At 36.1% G+C, this 18,599-nt stretch overlaps 1 protein-coding gene across 1 annotated transcript in view; it reads left to right on the top strand.

Annotated features, from left to right (window-relative positions):
• Positions 1–18,599, top strand: part of LOC100025365 (BOS complex subunit NOMO1) — a 51,296-nt gene that overhangs the window by 19,540 nt on the left and 13,157 nt on the right. The window contains exons 14-25 of the mRNA XM_001376291.5: positions 764–895; positions 2,143–2,279; positions 3,292–3,379; positions 4,277–4,340; positions 7,713–7,808; positions 10,464–10,673; positions 10,750–10,832; positions 11,356–11,515; positions 11,663–11,789; positions 15,979–16,092; positions 16,703–16,830; positions 17,523–17,664. Of these exons, the coding sequence (XP_001376328.2) occupies positions 764–895; positions 2,143–2,279; positions 3,292–3,379; positions 4,277–4,340; positions 7,713–7,808; positions 10,464–10,673; positions 10,750–10,832; positions 11,356–11,515; positions 11,663–11,789; positions 15,979–16,092; positions 16,703–16,830; positions 17,523–17,664 (1,481 nt within the window). The remainder of the gene's footprint in view (positions 1–763; positions 896–2,142; positions 2,280–3,291; positions 3,380–4,276; positions 4,341–7,712; positions 7,809–10,463; positions 10,674–10,749; positions 10,833–11,355; positions 11,516–11,662; positions 11,790–15,978; positions 16,093–16,702; positions 16,831–17,522; positions 17,665–18,599) is intronic.

Genomic DNA, 18,599 nt, shown 5'->3' with positions numbered 1-18,599 from the left:
AAGACTCTTATTTTTCTGTCTCAGAAGTAGTGTTCTTAGTAGCACCTTAATTAGTACAAGGCAACTGAACCTTTGTCTGAGGGGGCTGAAAGTTAAAGGTTACTGTTAGAACATATTCTGCCATCTTAGAACAATTTGGCTTAGCATTTAGTTGGCAAGTTAGTTAAACTAGGAAAATAGCAAATGGCAAGTGCTTCTTTTCCCTGGCTGCCATTACCGAAGTGGAAGATCTGCTTTATGTTCTCCACTTGCTAATTTATCTTAATTCATTTTGTTGAGGATGTACTTTATGAAACTGTCAGACTGATTATAAAAAATATGCTATGCAAAATACTAGTTGTGTCCCTGGTTCCTAGAGAGGATTTTATGATGCCTTATTTTTCTTAATATGTACTGAATAAAGTCTAGTAGGTAGGTCATTTAGAATAATTATCCTAGGCATTGTTCTTGTCACCTTTGGCTCCCACGGTATATTGAGGTTCTGAGAAATAATCTAATTTATGACAAAGCACAGGGCTCTCACTCTCTCATTCTCACATTCTTCACTAAAGTGGGGTTTACTAGTGTTTTGGTTCTAGTGACCTATTTGCTCAATGATGCATTAGAACAAAATATGTTAACACTAAATCTGAAAAAACTTATAGTAATTGTTTTTGAAGAATTAAATTGTTACATGTAATAAACTAGAAATTTGAGGAGAGAAATAAATGCTTTGAGTCTTTGAAATTTTGGCCTATTGAGGCTTTTTTTTTTTTCTTTATAGATACCTGTGGTGATTTGCTGGTGACTTTACAGTCCATAAGCCGTCAGGGGGAGAAACGTAGTCTACAACTTTCTGGCAAGGTCAACTCCATGACTTTTACTTTTGATAATGTGCTTCCAGGAAGATACAAAAGTAAGATGCATTTGAACTTTGCTAGATTTAGTTAATATGCCTTATACTTTCTACCAATCTTTTCTTTTAAAAGTTGTGTTTGGTCTGTTAAAATATAATAGTCACAATCCAGTTAGATCTTAATATGTTTACATACTTAAGTGTCTCTTCTTCATTGATGTTGCATATGCAATAAACACATTATTAGGCTTTAAGGAAGGTATTATCATGGAATGTACTGGTTGCTATCCTTATTTGAGAGAACATGTTCTTTAACTTTTGATAAGTTTGGACTTCATGCTGTTCCATTTCTAAATAATAGGACAATGATAGAAGTAGTTCTGTTATTATATAAACATTATGATTTTGTCTTACTACATTTTGTTAATTAAATGACATTGGCTGTTTGCACTTCTACTTGTTCAAAATACCATCTTTAATCTTATTGTAGTGAGTGACAGTGTCCTGAAAAAGTACAGGGTATATTTTCCATTTTTATTAACTTCTCAGATCTGTGGTTTCATTGATTCATTCTCTACAGATGTCAATCAGACTCCCTCCATGCTTTAATTAATGACCCTCCATGTGGCAAATCAGAATTTACCAATGTTAGGTCTAAAGAAATCCTTATGCCAAGGTTTGATGAGTTGCTAATACTAAAATATTCCCTTTACCTAGTAACTAGTCTTTTTGAACTTAGCTGGTCAGTTTCTTGTACATTATTCTATTGCTAGTCTCATACTTTGAAACTGATACTTTGAAACTTGGTAGGCGCTTGGCTGCTAGGCTCTGCAACCTGTTGGCATTGTGTTTTTGCACCAGCTGTCTTAAGAGGTTTAGTAGGTTCCCCCTCATTTGATGTTTTCAAGTGGATAAGTAAGGATAATCATTGGACATGATGTTATAGACAGGGGATGGGGTGCTCCTGTTCAGCTATGCATTATAGTAGATAAGCTTATATATCTCTTCCATTTCTGAGATTATTTCATTTTTTTGAGAAACCATAACCATCTCCTTACTAATGAAGCATCTAAGTAGGATTTTAGTATAAAAGTTTAATTAAAATTCATTGAAATTCTTTCTTACAGCCTGATTTTTTTTTAACCAGGTGAAGTTTGATTTATTTCTTGCTAATTTTAAGGACAGAAGATCATTATTTTAGGTTTTTTTGCATTGTTTCCAAAATCATAAATTCTTGGGAAGAAAGATACTTCATTAATGTTATTAATATGGTATTGCCTTCCATGTTTTTTTCTTCTTCTCCCTAGTAAGTATCATGCATGAAGATTGGTGCTGGAAAAATAAAAGTCTAGAAGTGGAAGTTACAGAAGAGGATGCATCAGGGATTGAATTTAGGCAGACTGGCTATATGCTAAGATGTTCACTTTCTCATGCAATTACATTGGTATGTATGGGATGTGGGAGATAGTCTTATTTGGAGGGGAAAGAGCAGTGGACTACCTGTTCTAAGAATTTTGTTACCTTGAGAAAATCACATTCTGGGTCTGTTTCATTTTTGTTTTACCTACCTTCTATAGGTATTGTGAGGAATGATAATTAGAAAGCAACTTAAATTCCTTTAAGTAAATATATTAATATTAATTTCATATGTAATTACTTGTCTTGAGTTAACTGTTCAGGTTTTGGAGGAAATCATTTTTGGAGGTCACTAGATAAGAGGCTTTTAAAAAACAGATTAATACTTTTAAACTCTGGACCACTTAAATGGTTGAAAAAGATTAATGTTAGAAATTAGATTCTTTTCAGAAGAACATTCATTTTTTTTCCTTACAAGCACATGTAAATTACCAGTGCAGTAATATAAACTTCTATAGCAAATTCTCTGTTGATTGTTTTGTGCAGAGCAAAGAAGAGTTAAAAAAGATCACAGTGGTGATTTGCCCTTTGATGGCTGTAGTTTCTGGACTAATGCATATTGGCAAATATGATCTCAAGTAGGAAGATAACCCTATTCCATTTATGAAGCTCAAATTGTCACAAATTCATTAGCTTTAATGTCTTTTGACACCAGTAGGTGTCAGGTAATTGGGACATGAAAAAAGTAAATAACTGGTTATACCACACATTGCAGAAGTTGAGATTGGAAACCAGTATTCTTAGTTTCTATATGTTTTTCTAACCATTTAGCTATATATTTAGAAATAGTTATGATGATAGAAATTAATAATAGTAATTGTTATCCAGCCAGTAGGGAATGATACAGATGCTCAAGAAAAAAGATGGGGAGTCTATACAGGTATTAAATTTGGGTTTGGCACATAATAAATAGATCTAATCATCTATCAGTAGGTCTTGAACATAAGGGTCTTCCTTTTTATATAAACATTACTACTAATTTTCTTGATGTCTCACTGATTTCTAGTAAATCATTTTGTTTGTTATCTTTGGTCCCTTAGGAATTCTATCAAGATGGAAATGGGCCTGAGAATGTAGGAATTTATAACCTATCCAAAGGAGTGAACCGATTCTGTCTGTCAAAGCCTGGTAAGTTTAGAAGGAATAATATTGTTACTAGTTAGAATGATTGAAAATCACCAGAGAATTATTTTAAAGGCAGCTTTCTTTATTGGCTCTTTTTGCATTTTAACTATCAATTTTCAGTGATGTTGAGTTTTTTTTTTTGAAAGAAGTCACTTAAATGGAGTGAATTAGAAATTTTGTGCCAGACCCTTCATTTTTATTTACATAAATATATTGCATGTTTAAGTGATCAAAGTATTTATGAGTAGATATGTCATTCCTTCTAAAGGTTAATTGTATTGGTGATTGGCTGACTGTTCAGTATGGTTAAGAGTAGTAATTTTGGGTAATCATTTTAGGTGCAAAAGGTAGTAATGGTTCAGACAAGAAAGAGTTGCCAGATGTTTTCATTTTCTTGAAATTGTTTTATTCTACTGCTAAGTCAGGAATTATACCCTACTGCTGAATTTGAGAAATAGTGTTGTAAAAACGTTTCTATGACAGTTTTCCACAAAATTGCATACACATTTCTAAGTTAGAAAAACTATGAAAAATTACATACTACAAATTTGTCTTTGGAAATTGAGAAAAGGATTCTTAAAAATTGAAAGCTGTATTCAAACATTTTGCAATAGAATTCAACTTTTTGATCCTTCTTTTTTGCCTGCCTGGAAGCTATTCCTATAGCAAGTTAAATTGTTAAGTTATAGAAAGTCAAAAATATGTTACTGAATTAAATGGTTTGAGTCATTGGGAATACTAAGTAGGTTTTGGGAAAGATAATTAGTTGGCATTCTAATTCTTTTATTACAAATCTGTGATATGTTACATATCTTCAAGTTAGAGATGCTAATACTGGATTTAACATGTTAACTCAGAAAAAGACTTATTTCTAAAAATTATTTTTTCTCATTGTCAAAGGTGTATACAAAGTGACCCCACGATCTTGTCATCGGTTTGAGCATGGATATTACACTTATGACACGTAAGTTTAACCTGCTTATTAAATATTTAATAATTTGCAGGCATATTCCTTTTTTTTTTTAAAGTGAAGAACATATACTTTAATCTGTACTCTGACTCTATTATCTTGCTATCTGGAAGTGGATAGCATATTTCATAAGTACTTAGGAATATGAGTCAGCCATTTTGTTCATCAGAATTGCCAAGTTTTCCAAAGTTGATTGTTGTTGTTCAGTTGTTTTTCAGTTGTGTCTGAACTCTTTGTGACCCCATTTGGGTTTTTTTTTTTTTTGGCAAAAATACTGCAGTGGTTTGCCATTTCCTTCTCCAACTCTTTCCACAGATGAGGAAACCGAGGCAAATAGGGGTAAGTGACTTGCTCAGTATCACACAGCTAGTGTCTCAGGCCAGATTTGAATTCCGGAAGATGAATCTTCCTCACTCCAGACCTAGCATATCCATTGTGCCACCTAGCTGCTTTACAATATTACTGTTACTGTATAACTTGTTCCGGTGTTGCTTACTTCTCTCTGCATCCATTCGTACAGGTCTTGTCAGGTTTTTCTAAAACCATCCCCTTCATCATTTTTTAATCATAGTATTTTATCCCATTCACATAGTGTAACTTTGTTCAGTTATTCCCCACTTCATGGACATCTCCCCATTTTCCAATTCTTTGCCACTACAAAAAGAACAGCAATAGTTTTGTACATATAAGTTCTTTTCTTCTTTTCTATGATCTCTTTGGTATATAGACCTAGTAGCTGGTTTAAAGGTATGCAGAGTTTAATAGCTTTTGGGAATAGTTCCAAATTGTTTTCCAGAACATTTAGACTAATTCTACCAATAGTGTATCAGTTGTTTTCCTACAGCCCATCCAGCATTGTCATTTTCCTTTTTTTTTTATTTTGGCCAAATCTGATGGGTGTGAGGCGGTATCTCGGGGATGTTTTAATTTGCATTTCTCCAGTTATTTGTGTTTTTGAGCAGTTTTTTCATATGGTTATCAATAGCTTGGATTTCTTTCTCTTTAACTATCTTTATTTCCTTTGACTATCGTTCTTTTTCTCATAAATTCTCTATATGCTTTTCTTTATCCGAGTAATGTACAAGCACATCTTAAGAAGATATTTCTTCTGTTTCCATTGGGAATAGAAGGAGTTGTTTTCATTTGCAGCAGGAAGAATTTAAATCTTATACCAGGTTTTTTTGAACAAGGGCTGTGAAGCATTAGTATATATTGCTGAGAAAATATCTAGTGAATCTTTTCTTCCTTTGTTCCTTCCTTCTTCCCTCCCTCCCTTCCTGCCTCCCTGCCTGCCTGCCTCCCTGCCTCCCTGCCTCCCTGCCTGCCTGCCTCCCTGCCTCCCTGCCTGCCTCCCTCCCTCCCTCCCTCCCTCCCTGCCTCCCTGTCTCCCTCCCTGCCTCCCTTTCTCCCTCCCTCCCTGCCTCCCTGTCTCCCTCCCTGCCTCCCTTTCTCCCTCCCTCCATGCCTCCCTGTCTCCCTCCCTGCCTCCCTGTCTCCCTCCCTGCCTCCCTTTCTCCCTCCCTCCCTCCCTCCTTCCCTCCTTCCCTCCTTCCCTCCTTCCCTCCTTCCGTCCCTCCCTCCCTCTCTCCTCTCTCCCTCTCTTCTCTCTTAGAATTAATACTAAGTATCAGTTCCAAGAGAGAAGAGTGGCAAGGGCTAGGTAATTGGGATTAAATGACTTGCCCAGGATCATACATCTAGGAAATATCTAATGCCTAATTGGAACCTTCTGTCTCTAGGCCTGGCTCTCTAGCTATTCTTGGAGTTTTTAGAAGAGAGTAGAAAAACTATTGGGTGGGACTTAAATGCAGACTGTTCTTGCCATAGGAAGTTAAACTAGAGCACTTTTGAAGCTTTTTTGAGCTTATAGTCCAAACCTTATTTTTCTTTTAGACTTTGTGTGTGTTTGCTTTGCTTTTATTGCCCCTTCTGTGTCTGTACCTTGTTCTCCATAAAAATTCTTTAGTTAGTTGCTTTTTTGGTTATTTGCTCATTTTTCCTACTTTTTTATAGGTAAGCTCTGTTTTCTGGGAGGCTAGGGTACCCTCTTAAACTTCAGTGCTTTCTTGATGCTATTCTTAGCTTTTTTTTCTGGGTTTCTGCCAATTTCAGTTTTTCCAGGACTGAGAGCTCCGAGAGCCACCTCCCACTGTTGATTCAGTTAACCCTTGAGATGCTGATAGCTTAAAGACTTCCCTCGGGGTTGGGCTTAAGCTTTTAGTCTTACTCTGAGCTTGGTCGGGTCAGGAATTGCTTAGATTCAAGCTTCAGGCCTAGGTGTAAGTTTTTTTGGTCTCACTGTGTACTTGATCTAATCAGGCACATTGTTGATTGTCCTGTCCCAGAGCTCCACCCTGAGCTTTCTGCAAAAAAGATCTTTTAGTCTACCAACTACCTCAACCTGGGATCTACATCCTTACCCCTAGCCCAGACTGGACTCATGAAGATCAGCCCACTTCAGAACAGATTGCCCAGAACTGGAATTCCATACTTCCCCACAGGTTTAGAATTTCAAGGGGTGTGGGTTGATTTGACTTCTATTTGTTTAGGCAGGGTCTGGATGTTGGCTTGGTCTTAGGTTCTGAAGGTAGGATAGCAGATGTGGGGTGGTGTTAGGGGGGTATGGCTTGCTCTTATATATGCCATAACCTCCTGCTGACTGTGCTCCCCTCTCACCCCAATGCCCCAGACATTCTCTGCCTACCTTTTGGGTTTTTCTTTTCTTGAAAAGTTGTTTTACTCTGTCTCCTTGTTGGTTCTTTCTTTCCTGTATTTGTTTTGCGGTGTTATTTTAATTTTGGTTGGAGAGGATTCTTGTGATGACTCTGAGCTTCTCTGCTTTACTCTATCTTGGCTCCTGAGAACTTTTAAAAATCTGTTCAGTTCATTTCTGCAAAACTAATTGGAGGGGGCATCTGAGTGGTTCAGTAGATAAAGAGTCAGGCCTAGAGATGGGAGTTCTTAGGTTCAAATCTGTTCTCACACACTTCCTAGCTATGTGACCCTGGGCAAGTCATTTAACCCCCATTACCTAGCCCTTATATCTCTTCTGTCTTAGGACCAATACCCAGTATTGATTCTAAGGTGGAATGTAAAGGTTTAAAACAAAAATAATCTAATTGGACATAATTTCTTATATTCAGTTCCTTCTCATATATTTTCAAGTTGTTGATGAGTTTTTTGGACTGTTTTGATGTTGAAATAGTTTTTATATTAATATTTCATTTAAGAGAGATTTCATTTCAAAATAAAATAGGCCAAACAATATAAGAAAGTTCATTAATAAAGGGTTACTGGAAATGGGTTTGTCTTTTGGAATTTAATAGGTATTACCATTTTGGTTCAGCTTTTTTTTTTGGTTTGCAGGTCTTCACCCAGTATCCTGACACTAACAGCTATTCGGCACCATGTTCTTGGAACTATCACCACTGACAAACTATTGGATGTTACTGTGACCATTAAGTAAGACTAATATAGAGATGGGTGTTTGGGAGAGGGGAAGCTGAGGAAGCTTATATATTGATAGCATTTTGGAGCTGTAAGGGGGCTTTAGAGACAGTTCCATAACATTAACATTTGATAAATGACAAAAGTAAAGGCTAGGGAAGTTAGATGGCTTACTCAAAGTCACAGGTAATTAGTGGCATAGTATAACCCAGATTTCTACCTTTCATATCCATTGTTTCTACTACCCTACCCCTTTTCCATGGCATCAACATTTTTTCAGCCTTTGAGCAAGTCATTTATATCTTAAGTTCCATCTTGAATGCTATATACTATGTATAGAATTACAGTGTTTCATCTCATTTCAGATTTTAGGGTAGACTGTTCTCTTAATTTTTCCTCCTTTAAACCTTGTGAAGATGACCTGGCTAAGGAAAATTTATGAAAACAAATCTATAACTTGGATTATGATCACCTATTTATACTGTTTAAAAGAGACCTTTTATTTATTTACTTTTGAAGTGCTGATATTACAGTCAGTGATTCGCATCCAACCTCTTAATTTTCTAGAGAATTTAAAGGCAATGAGTTTTTGTCAGACTTAAATATGAGTCTTTTTTTGCCTTTGTTGACAGCCTGCTTTTGTCTAGTAGTTTATACTTTCTTTTTAGTAGTAGTACTAATAGTTGTCGCTCTCATTTTCACTCCTTTAAAATAGTATTTGTATGTCCTCCAACTTTTTTTGTAGTGTTAGTTACATTCCAAAAGAGAAAGGTCAAAGTCATGTTAGGATGGAAGCAGTTCCAAAGTTCATGGTATAATTAAAAATCAATAATTCTGTTACAATTATACATAGTCTAGGCATAATAGTCACCAATATATTTAGCATTTTTTCTATGAAAAAATGTAATAAAATTTCAGAATTGGTCCAGCCTGCACCTAAAGAATCTCACCGGTTTCTGCTTCTCCAGTCTTCGTTGAAGACCTTGTGGGGAGAACTCACTGTCTTCTGAGGCAGTCCATTCTGTTTTGAGGTAGCTCTGTTTCTGAGGAAGTTGCTTTCCTTTCTCTCCCAGCCATGCTCCTAGAAAAAGCTGTCTGCATACATTCACTGCCTCCATTTCTTCTTCTATTCTCAATTTTGCAATCTAGTTCCTGATGTTGTCTCTTAATTTAAGCTACTTTTCACCAGCTTTACTTAGTCCTTGACTCTTGATTTTCCAGCTCCCTGTTATATCACTTTTCAGGCTCCTCCATGAGTTTCTTTGCTCTTTCTTGTTTTTTCTCTTCATCTGACTGCTTCTTTCCACTCTTCTTTGCTAAATCAGAATTCAAGTCATATCCCTTAACTGAGTGTACTTGAAGGCTCTGCCTGTCTTTCTTTCTGTTCTCTCTTTTGGTGACATCATCAGCTCACATGGGGTTAATTATTATCTTTGCAGATGACAACCTAGATCTATCTATCCATTTATCCAATCTGTCTATATATCTATCTAAATTCTCTCTCTCACTCTTTCTCTCATCTCCTATCCATCCCGCCCTCCATCTTCCCTCCATCCCTCCCTCCCCCTCTCCATTCCTCCTTCCTCTTTGCCTCTCTCCTAAGGCTTACCCCTGACTGCCAATTATATATTTCAGATTCAATGTTTAAAGTCTACATTTCCAAAGAAGAACTCTTTCCCAGCAAACCCATCATTTTCTTCACTTCATATTTTCATCTATAACCCTGCCAGTCACTAAGGTTTGCAGTTTCAGTGTCATCTCTTACTCTACACTTTCACCCAACATATTTAATTAGTTGTCGGATCTTATTGTTTTTACATTCACTTTTTTTTTTCCTGCTGGGACCCTAGTTGAAGTCTTATCACTTTTCACCTGGACTTTTATAATAATCTAATTTTTTCCCCTGTCTCAAGTTTCTTTCTATTTCAGTTCTCCACACAACTGCCTAGATGATTAAACCCAGGACTAACTATGTTACTTCCCAACTTAACTCCAATGGCTCCCTACTCACCCTAGATAACTCATTTGTTGGGCATTTAAAGTCCTTTACAACATTCTTTTTCCATTCCTTTTGTGCACTCCCCTTTGTATACACTACAGTCCAGCCAAACTTGTCGTCTTATTGTTTTTCACAAACTTGACTTCATTTGCACCTTGGTGCCTTTGTGCTGGTGTCCCTCATGCCTGTAATTCACTTTCTCCTTTTTTCTTCTTCTTGGAATCCCTAGTGTCCTTTCCTTAGAAGCTCATTTCAAGGGCTTCATTTTACTTGCAGTCATTCCTGATTCCCTTTCCTCTCCCCTGATACTCATTTTCCCTACAAATTATCTTGGTTATATTTTTTATCTATTTTGTATACTTTGATATATACCTGTTGTTGTCTGCCCAGGTTAGATTATAAGCTTGTTGAGAACAGGGACTATAACTACTTTGCTTTATATATCCAGCACCTAGCATAGTTCCTGGTGCAAAGTAAGTGTTTGATAGATGTTATTGATTGATTGATTAACTAACTAACTAATTGATATAACTAACTTCTTAGTTATAAAATTGGTTAGCCACCCTCTAGCTCCTTCTGGTTTACCCAATAATTATAATTTACAGAAGCAGGGCCCCTAAACAGTCTGATGAAATCACTCAGTATGGGTCCTATCCCTTTCTTTTTTCCAGGTCTTCAATTGACAGCGAGCCTGCCTTGGTTTTAGGTCCCCTAAAATCTGTTCAGGAGCTCCGTAGGGAGCAACAATTGGCTGAAATTGAGACTCGCAGGCAGGAAAGAGAGAAGAATGGCAAAGAAGAAGGAGGGACAAAACCTCCAGTACAAGAGATGGTGGATGATTTACAGGGTCCTTTCTTATATGACTTCTCTTATTGGGCACGGTGAGTTTTTATGTTCCTGTTTTCCTGCTGAAAGGGGAAAGAGAAATAACTAATGTGAATATCTTAATTTTTTTAGATCTGGAGAGAAAATCACCGTTACACCCTCATCTAAAGAACTCCTCTTCTATCCTCCTTCAGTAGAAACAGTTGTCAGTGGAGGTAAAAATAAAACCCTTTGTGCAAATCATGCATATTAGTTATGAACATTTTCCTTTTATGGAAAAGAATGATTCTTTTTTAAAATGACAAACGATCAGGTAGTGTTAGTTTTTTCACTTATTAGAAACAAAGTATGTTATAATTTGTGTACTTAAGTTCAACTTTTGTTAAAAGTTGATTCTTTTTCATGGAAACCTGTTCTTGTCAGCTACTACTATTTTTCTGAACTTTTCAACTTTTCAAGATAGAAAAGTAGAAATTTTTGCTTAGCATTAAACTCTAGTGAGGAGGCTTTATGCTTCATTGCTCTAAATAGTTCTTTTTTTTTCATATGGATCTCAGCTTGTCCTCTTTTGGACTTCAGTTTCTCTATTCATTAAGTGGACATGCTAGAAATAATTTACTTGCCCCAGGGCTTAAGAACTGTATAAATCCATCTTTGTTAAAATTTGATTGTTACATTTCTTAGAGATTATGAAAACCTAGAACTATGTTGTTCTCCTCTCCTTTTCTTCCCCTTTAGAAAGCTGTCCTGGAAAACTGATAGAGATCTATGGAAAAGCAGGCCTGTTCTTGGAAGGCCAGATTCATCCCGAGTTGGAAGGAGTTGAAATAACCATTAGTGAAAAGGGAGCCACTTCTCCACTAATAACAGTTTTCACTGATGACAAAGGTAGCTATAGGTAAGCAACTGATATAGAAGTGTTTGTATAACTTAAAAAAAAAATTCTTCTAAAGGAGCTAGGAAGCAAATAATTTCTTTGGATTTGACCATAAATCTCTTTAAGTTTACAATCGAGCTCTCATGCTTTTTTTTTTTTGTCTTTAAGTGTTGGACCATTGCACAGTGATCTGGAATATACTGTGACATCACAGAAGGAAGGATTTGTTTTGACTGCACTGGAGGGAACTGTTGGAGACTTCAAAGCTTTTGCATTGGCAGGAGTAACTTTTGAGGTATTGTTCTTGCTTGGTCTTGAGATCTCATGTTATAAATATATTAGGTGACTTAGTATGTAGAGTGTGAAGTTATTGACCACAGAATGTTCTTATATTAGTAGAATGGTTGTATTTGGAGTACATTTGACTTTGGGACGTTTTCTTTATATTTTGAAAAGTTGTCAAGTTCTTCTGTGTCCTATAATACTAGGTTGTGGTTGTAGCCATTTTAATTGTTATTTTGATGAAGTCTGATTTTTAAAACAAATTGTTCTTTGTGTTGAATTTGGAGATCTCTGAATGGGAGTACATTTCTTTTAGTGTCCAAAGCTATGAAATAACCATATTGTGGTTTATAGTTTATGCCTGAGGAAATTTCAGATATTCAGATGCATCTGTGATCTCATCTATGAAACAGATGGTAACTTGCCCATCTGAGTGATTCTTATCTGTGCCTCTCCAGAGTTTTTCCCAGAATCCACTCAGAATACTGGAGGCTTTCTTCTCTTTCTTCTGATATATCAGGGATATCCCTGGATCATTTTGGCCATTTATCTCTCATCCTTCTTTGTTACTTCATGGCCAGCTCATCTTTTCTTCATGTTGTAGTTTCTTTTTGATGAATTTCATTAGTATTCTTTGCCTCTATTGGTTTTATATTGCAAACTGCTGTAATCATTGTGAATATGCATTGTTATTCTTTGTACTTACAGCCAGAATCTAGCACAGTATCTGAAACATAGTAGACTTTTAAATTGTTTATTGAATCATATGGTTTTTTCACTTTTTAGTTTTTTTTGAGGCAATTGTATCCCAAACTTTGTTGCCAAATATCAATAAGAATAGAATATTTGTTTTCAAAAGATGGACTTTTGCTTTCATTGGGAGCTTGAGGTTAGTAAAAGAGCTTTGTGATTTCTTGAAAGCAGTTTAGCCTGTTTTTATCCTTAAACTTTGAACCTGATGTTTTCTATATGTAGTAATTATCACATATATGCAAATGGCATGATAAACTCTTTAGGATTTTCCAATTCTTAATTATGCTGAAATTTGGTCCATAGATAATTTTCTATTTGACTTTTCTTATTTGGAGAGAGTGATAAACAGCAGGCCTTGTAAGTGTCATTCAGAAATGGGTGTATACCCATAGGACCTCACTGTCCATAGGGAATCCCTTGTCAAACCTGGACTCTAGAGCATTGGGCTTAGTGTCAGGAAGACCTGAATTCAGATATAATCTCAGATTAGCTTTGTGACCTTGGGTAAATCAGTTAACCTCTGTCTGATTTAATTTCCTCATCTGTAAAAATGCAAAGAATAATAGCATCCACCTCCCAAGGGATGTTGTGAAGATCAAATAATATTTCTAAAGCATTTATGTTGCCAGTGCCTTGTACATAGGTGCTTAATAAATGCTTGTTTTTTTTCCCTTTCCGCTATCACAATGATGAATAACTATGCTTTAGCTATTATTTATTCTTAGAGGGCCGATATTGAAAAGTGTTATTTCCATAGTGATATTTTCCAAGAACTCCAGAATGATTATGATTTATGGATAAGATACCTTGTAAAAGAGTATGGAAAGCATTATTCAACTGAATCAAATTCTTTTTCATACTCAAATAAATATAATAGGATCTTACATTTTCTACCTCCTATGGTTAGTTGTGATGGATAAAGTTTTTGCCCAATTTTGCTTTTTTCAGTGAACAGAAATCTATTCTTTCTCCCTCCCACTCCAATCTTCACAGTTTTGGGAAAGTAGATGAAAAACAAAACCCTTGTGGTAAATATTAATAGTTAAGTAAAGCAAATTCCCACATTGGCCATGTCCAAAAACTGTGTGTTATTCCGAACTCTGAATTTCCCTTATGGTCAGGTCAGGAATTGGTTAATAAATATACTTCATCATTGACTTTTTGGACTTATGGTTGGTCACTGCACTGATCTGAAGTCTTTAAGTCTTTCAAAGTTGTTTATCTTTATAGTGCTGCGATTGTATAATTGGTTTTTGGTTTTGGTTGCTTTGCTTTGCATCAGTTCATACAAGTTTTCCCAGGTTCTCTTTTTATCATTTTTAATAGCACAACAATATTCCATATAGCCATAATTCATTCAGCCTTTCTATAATTGATAGGCACTCCCTTAGCTTCTAATTTTTTGACACCACAAAAATTTGCTATAAATATTTTTGTAGATGCAAGTCCTTTTCTTCTTCCTTTGATCTTTTTGGGGATATGGGTTGAAGGACTTTATGAACAGTTTAATATATTTTTGGGCTTAGTTCCAAATTGCTTTCTAAGATGGCAGAATCATTTCACAACTTTTACCAACAACACATTGATATACCTCTTTTCCTAAAGCTCCTTCAGAATTTGTCATTTTCATGTTTTGTTTGCTTTGCCATTCTGGTGGATGTGAAGGGAAACCACTGTGCCAGACACTATACTAAGTACTGGGGATATAGAAAGAGGCAAAATATAGTACCTGCCCATAGGCAGCTTATGGTCCAGTGGGGAGACACATGCTAACAAAAGCTACAAAGCATTTATGGGATAAATAGGAAATAGTTAACAGAGGAAAGGCACAAGAATTAACAGTTGTAGATGAATAAAAGATAGGATTTTAGTTGGACTTAAAGCAATTCAAGGAGGTCAGTAGGTGGTGGTGTTTTAATTTTTTTCCCTAATCATTAGTTGTTTTGAGCATTTTCTCCATGTAGCCAGCTTCTTTATTTTCCCTCCTTCAAGGCATATATCAAATCCTTCCTTCTGTAGGATGACTATTCTAGTACCCTCAGCATGCTATTAGAGCCTTCTCTTCAGAGATTACTTTCTCTCTACTATTAATGTGTCTTATACATGTCATGTCCACCCTTGCTTGAGACTCCAGGGTATCCCGACTGGTGGCGAATGATCAGTCAACAAAAATAACAAATGGAAGACAGCTTAATCATAACAGCCATGGGATTGCTTTGCATCTGATAGCTGCTCCACTTTCCGGATGTCTGATCTTTATTTTTATACCCATTCTCTTGGTATGCAGATATACAAAATCAAAGAGATAATTAGAAAAGTGATACATCAAATTTTAACAAATCACTTGATTAACATTCTATATTCTTGTATTGTGATTTACAGACAGAATAAAGGTTGCACACAAGATAAATGATTTTGTCACAGGTGGCTGAATTTTCTCATTACCCTGTGAGAAGTTTTGAGCTTACAAACAATCAAGGAAAATTATGTATTGCTTTTAATAAAATGGAATAATTAATCAGCAGTTCTTAGAAGACAATTCAACAATCATATCATGGAGGCTGAGGGGTCTGGGAACACAATTCAAATTTAGACTGGTGGCTTCTAGGGGAGTTACTGATTTGTGTAATCGAGTCACTGAGGCATACTGAAGCTTGATGTACTTGTACTTATCACTTGGGGCTCTATGATTGATTTGTGTACTGACTTCATGAGAATAGGCTTCTGTATGTGGGAAAGTTTTTGGCTTGGCCTGTAGCTGCTGTTTTGCTGGGAATTACGTACCTAAGTAAAAGTTAACCCATGATAGTCGTTTTGGGATTGCGTTTAAGGGTCTGATATTTTGGTGATCTTTTGGAGAATTAGGGTACAGGTGTTTTGCTCTTACATTATTTCTTTTGAGACTAGGGGGAATAATAATCATGTCAATTCATAGGTAAGGGGAATAGATGAAAGAAGTCATGTGAAAGGGGGTTGGGTGGGCAGTCACATCTCGCCAAGGACAATTCTGTGGTCTCCCCAGTTACCACGCATGACTCTGTCAAGGTGTTGTGGTCTGATGGCTCCCAGCATTATACATAGCTATTTAATTGCCTGCCTGCCTCATAAGAATGTGAGAACCCTGTGGGCAAGAACTATTTTTTGCCTTTCTTTGTATCCCCAGCACTTAGCACAGTTCCTGCTTTAGAACAATTGCTTCACAAGTGTTTTTTGGCTGACTCGCTCAAGAATAATGATGCACCATAATAACATTAATATGAAGAGTAATAGCAATTATATGGCACTTTAAGGTTTACAAAGTAGATGGGAGATATTATTAACCTTTGGCCTTTGCTTCTATCTGAACAATGATTGTTTTCTATCTTTTTGTCCCCATTTTAAGCAAAAAGTCATTCACAGTATAATAGCAAAATAAATGGCATTATTTTGATGTCACTTTATTACAACAGATAAAATCTGAAGATGACCAACCACTTGCAGGAGTCCTTTTATCCCTCAGTGGGGGTGTGTTCCGTTCCAATCTTCTGACTCAAGACAATGGGATGCTGACTTTTTCAAACCTGGTAATGTATTCATTTTTAATTTGCTGCTGTTTTCCTACAGAGAGGGCAGGGACAGAGTGTGTACATCTTGTAAATACGAAAAGGAAAACTAACTTGGAGTGTTTCAGATCCTCTGGAGACCAAATCCAATTAGAACATTGTTAGTACCAGTACTTCAGCTGCTGATTCATGTTTCCCTCAACACAATCATTGCGTTTTCTCGCTTTCCACCTGTCACAAAGATGTTGTAATTAATTATCCAGGCCACAGCTCTGTCTGTATATCTCCCATTGTTTCACAGCAGGACTGCAATGTTTATGATCTTGAGTATTGTAAGGTAGTTATTTTTTATGTTTCTTTTCTAGAACATGTTCCACATATTGGAAAAACAGCATTCAACTGAATCACTAGTGTATTCTCAGAGAGTATACATTAATAGTCATTGTGTCAATCCTATAGAGGAGGCTAACTGTCCACAAAGATAGGAGAGGGGTGATTTTTCTTAGCCTGTTAAGAACCAGGGGAACTATATTAGTGGTAATTTTGACCTTGATAATTGCAGTTCTCTTCATTCCCACTGGGTTGAAAATACTCTTGCACAAACCTCCTATTTTTGATTATTTTTTGGCAGAGCCCAGGGCAGTATTACTTTAAGCCCATGATGAAGGAGTTTCGTTTTGAACCATCCTCACAAATGATTGAAGTGCAAGAAGGGCAGAATCTGAAGATTGCCATTACTGGTTACAGAACAGCTTATAGGTAAGTACACTTGGGTCTCACAAACAAATCTCAGAGCATGATATCTGAACTGTGAGATATGACTTAGAGTTTGTGCCATATGGAAAGTAAGACTTGAGTATCTTCACTTATTTCTATAACAGTGTTTTTTAGGGCAAGAGGAGGACATGTTTTGAAGTGAAAAAAAATTTTTTTTTGACTAGTGTTGACCTAGAATAGTCTCTTTCAAATTGGTTGACCTGAATTAAATTGAAGAGAGAATGTACTTTGAAAAGAACTATGTGTATAACACACATTCTATTTACAATAGTGAACAAAAGAGTGAGGGGAAGTGGTTGGAAAATTGAGGATTTTCTTGAGAAAAAGTGATTTTGAAGAGTTTAAATTAATTTTTTCTTTCTAAAAATATTTCATTATCTGGAGTAAAATCATCCTTTGATCATAATTTTTCAAGGGCTTTAGAAAACTGTTTAAAGAAGAAGAAATATGACATATATATACAGTGATCATATAGGAAATATTTAGAAGTAAACCACATAATTAAATTTGCTTAAGTTGTTGGGAGACAGTACTATTTTGTTTTGTTTTCTAAATTTCCATGCCTAATTTATCCAGTATCAAATATAAGACTTTTTGCTTGAGATCTTGTATGTACAATAGAAGACTATGGGATGCTCACACACTCCTTTCTTCTTTCCTCCTGCTCTTTCTAGTTGCTATGGTACAGTTTCTTCTTTAAATGGGGAACCAGAGCAAGGAGTTGCTGTGGAAGCGGTAGGACAGGGTGATTGTAGTATTTATGGGGAAGATACTGCAACTGATGAAGAGGGAAAATTCAGACTTCGAGGATTGTTGGTAAGAATAATTTTTTATTATAATTTCTTTATTTCTTTGTATCATATAGTGATAAGGTTGGATGTTAACACTTCATTTTGCTTAATGTTTTCTTTATTAATGAGATATTTGTTGAGCATTTACTATATGTAGGACATTTGTCTTATGTTACTGTATTAGAACATTAGAGATTATAGCTTAATATTCATACTATCTTTCAACAGGCTTTGTGTGCTCCAGGTATGAGATGAGGCATTTATTTTCAGACTTGGCCAGTGTGTATTTCATTTAACTAATTTTGTTATAAAGAAGGGTTCCATTGGGGGTGCCATAGAAGTGAGAGCGACTCTGTTGCTTTCTGGGACCTAAGATGTGTAATAGATGCTCCTTATTAAGATATTTAAGGTAGCAGAGAAATGCTAGAGCGATGACACCAGGAAATAGGTTAGAGGGAAAGCTAGGATTCTCACTCCTTCCCTCCACCCCACTTCCTATCTCTCTCTCAGTTGGTCCTAATAGCTCTTCTCAATGTGGTGAGTTATCTGAAATTTCAAAAAGACAACTCTCACGCAATGACTCTTTCTGAAAGGGGTTTATTCTTAAAGAGGGAAGTTAGGGGGATGGGAGATGGAAAGAGGGAAGTTAGGGTCTCCCTAATCTATGAGATTCAATATGGGGAAGTAAAGTTAATTTTTCTCTGAGGGAATATTGTTGATAACTGAAAAGTATCTTCAGAACTATGCTCCAATCTTTTCAATGTTAAGTCACTAGCCAGGAATCCAGAGCAGTTTGTCTTCTGGCTCCTTCTCCAGAGTCCAAGAGAAGAAGTGACCAGTTTCAGATGCTGACTTTCTTAACTATCTCCCTGACCAGATTCTTCTTTGGAATCTTCCTTCCTTCTCTCCTTGATTGATAGTTACTTCAAGCTTCCATTTCCTTGCATTTGTTTGCCAATC

This window comes from Monodelphis domestica, chromosome 7 (genome assembly GCF_027887165.1).
Source record: "Monodelphis domestica isolate mMonDom1 chromosome 7, mMonDom1.pri, whole genome shotgun sequence".
NCBI classification, from domain to species: domain Eukaryota; kingdom Metazoa; phylum Chordata; class Mammalia; order Didelphimorphia; family Didelphidae; genus Monodelphis; species Monodelphis domestica.
This window is presented reverse-complemented; position numbering and strand designations above follow the sequence as displayed.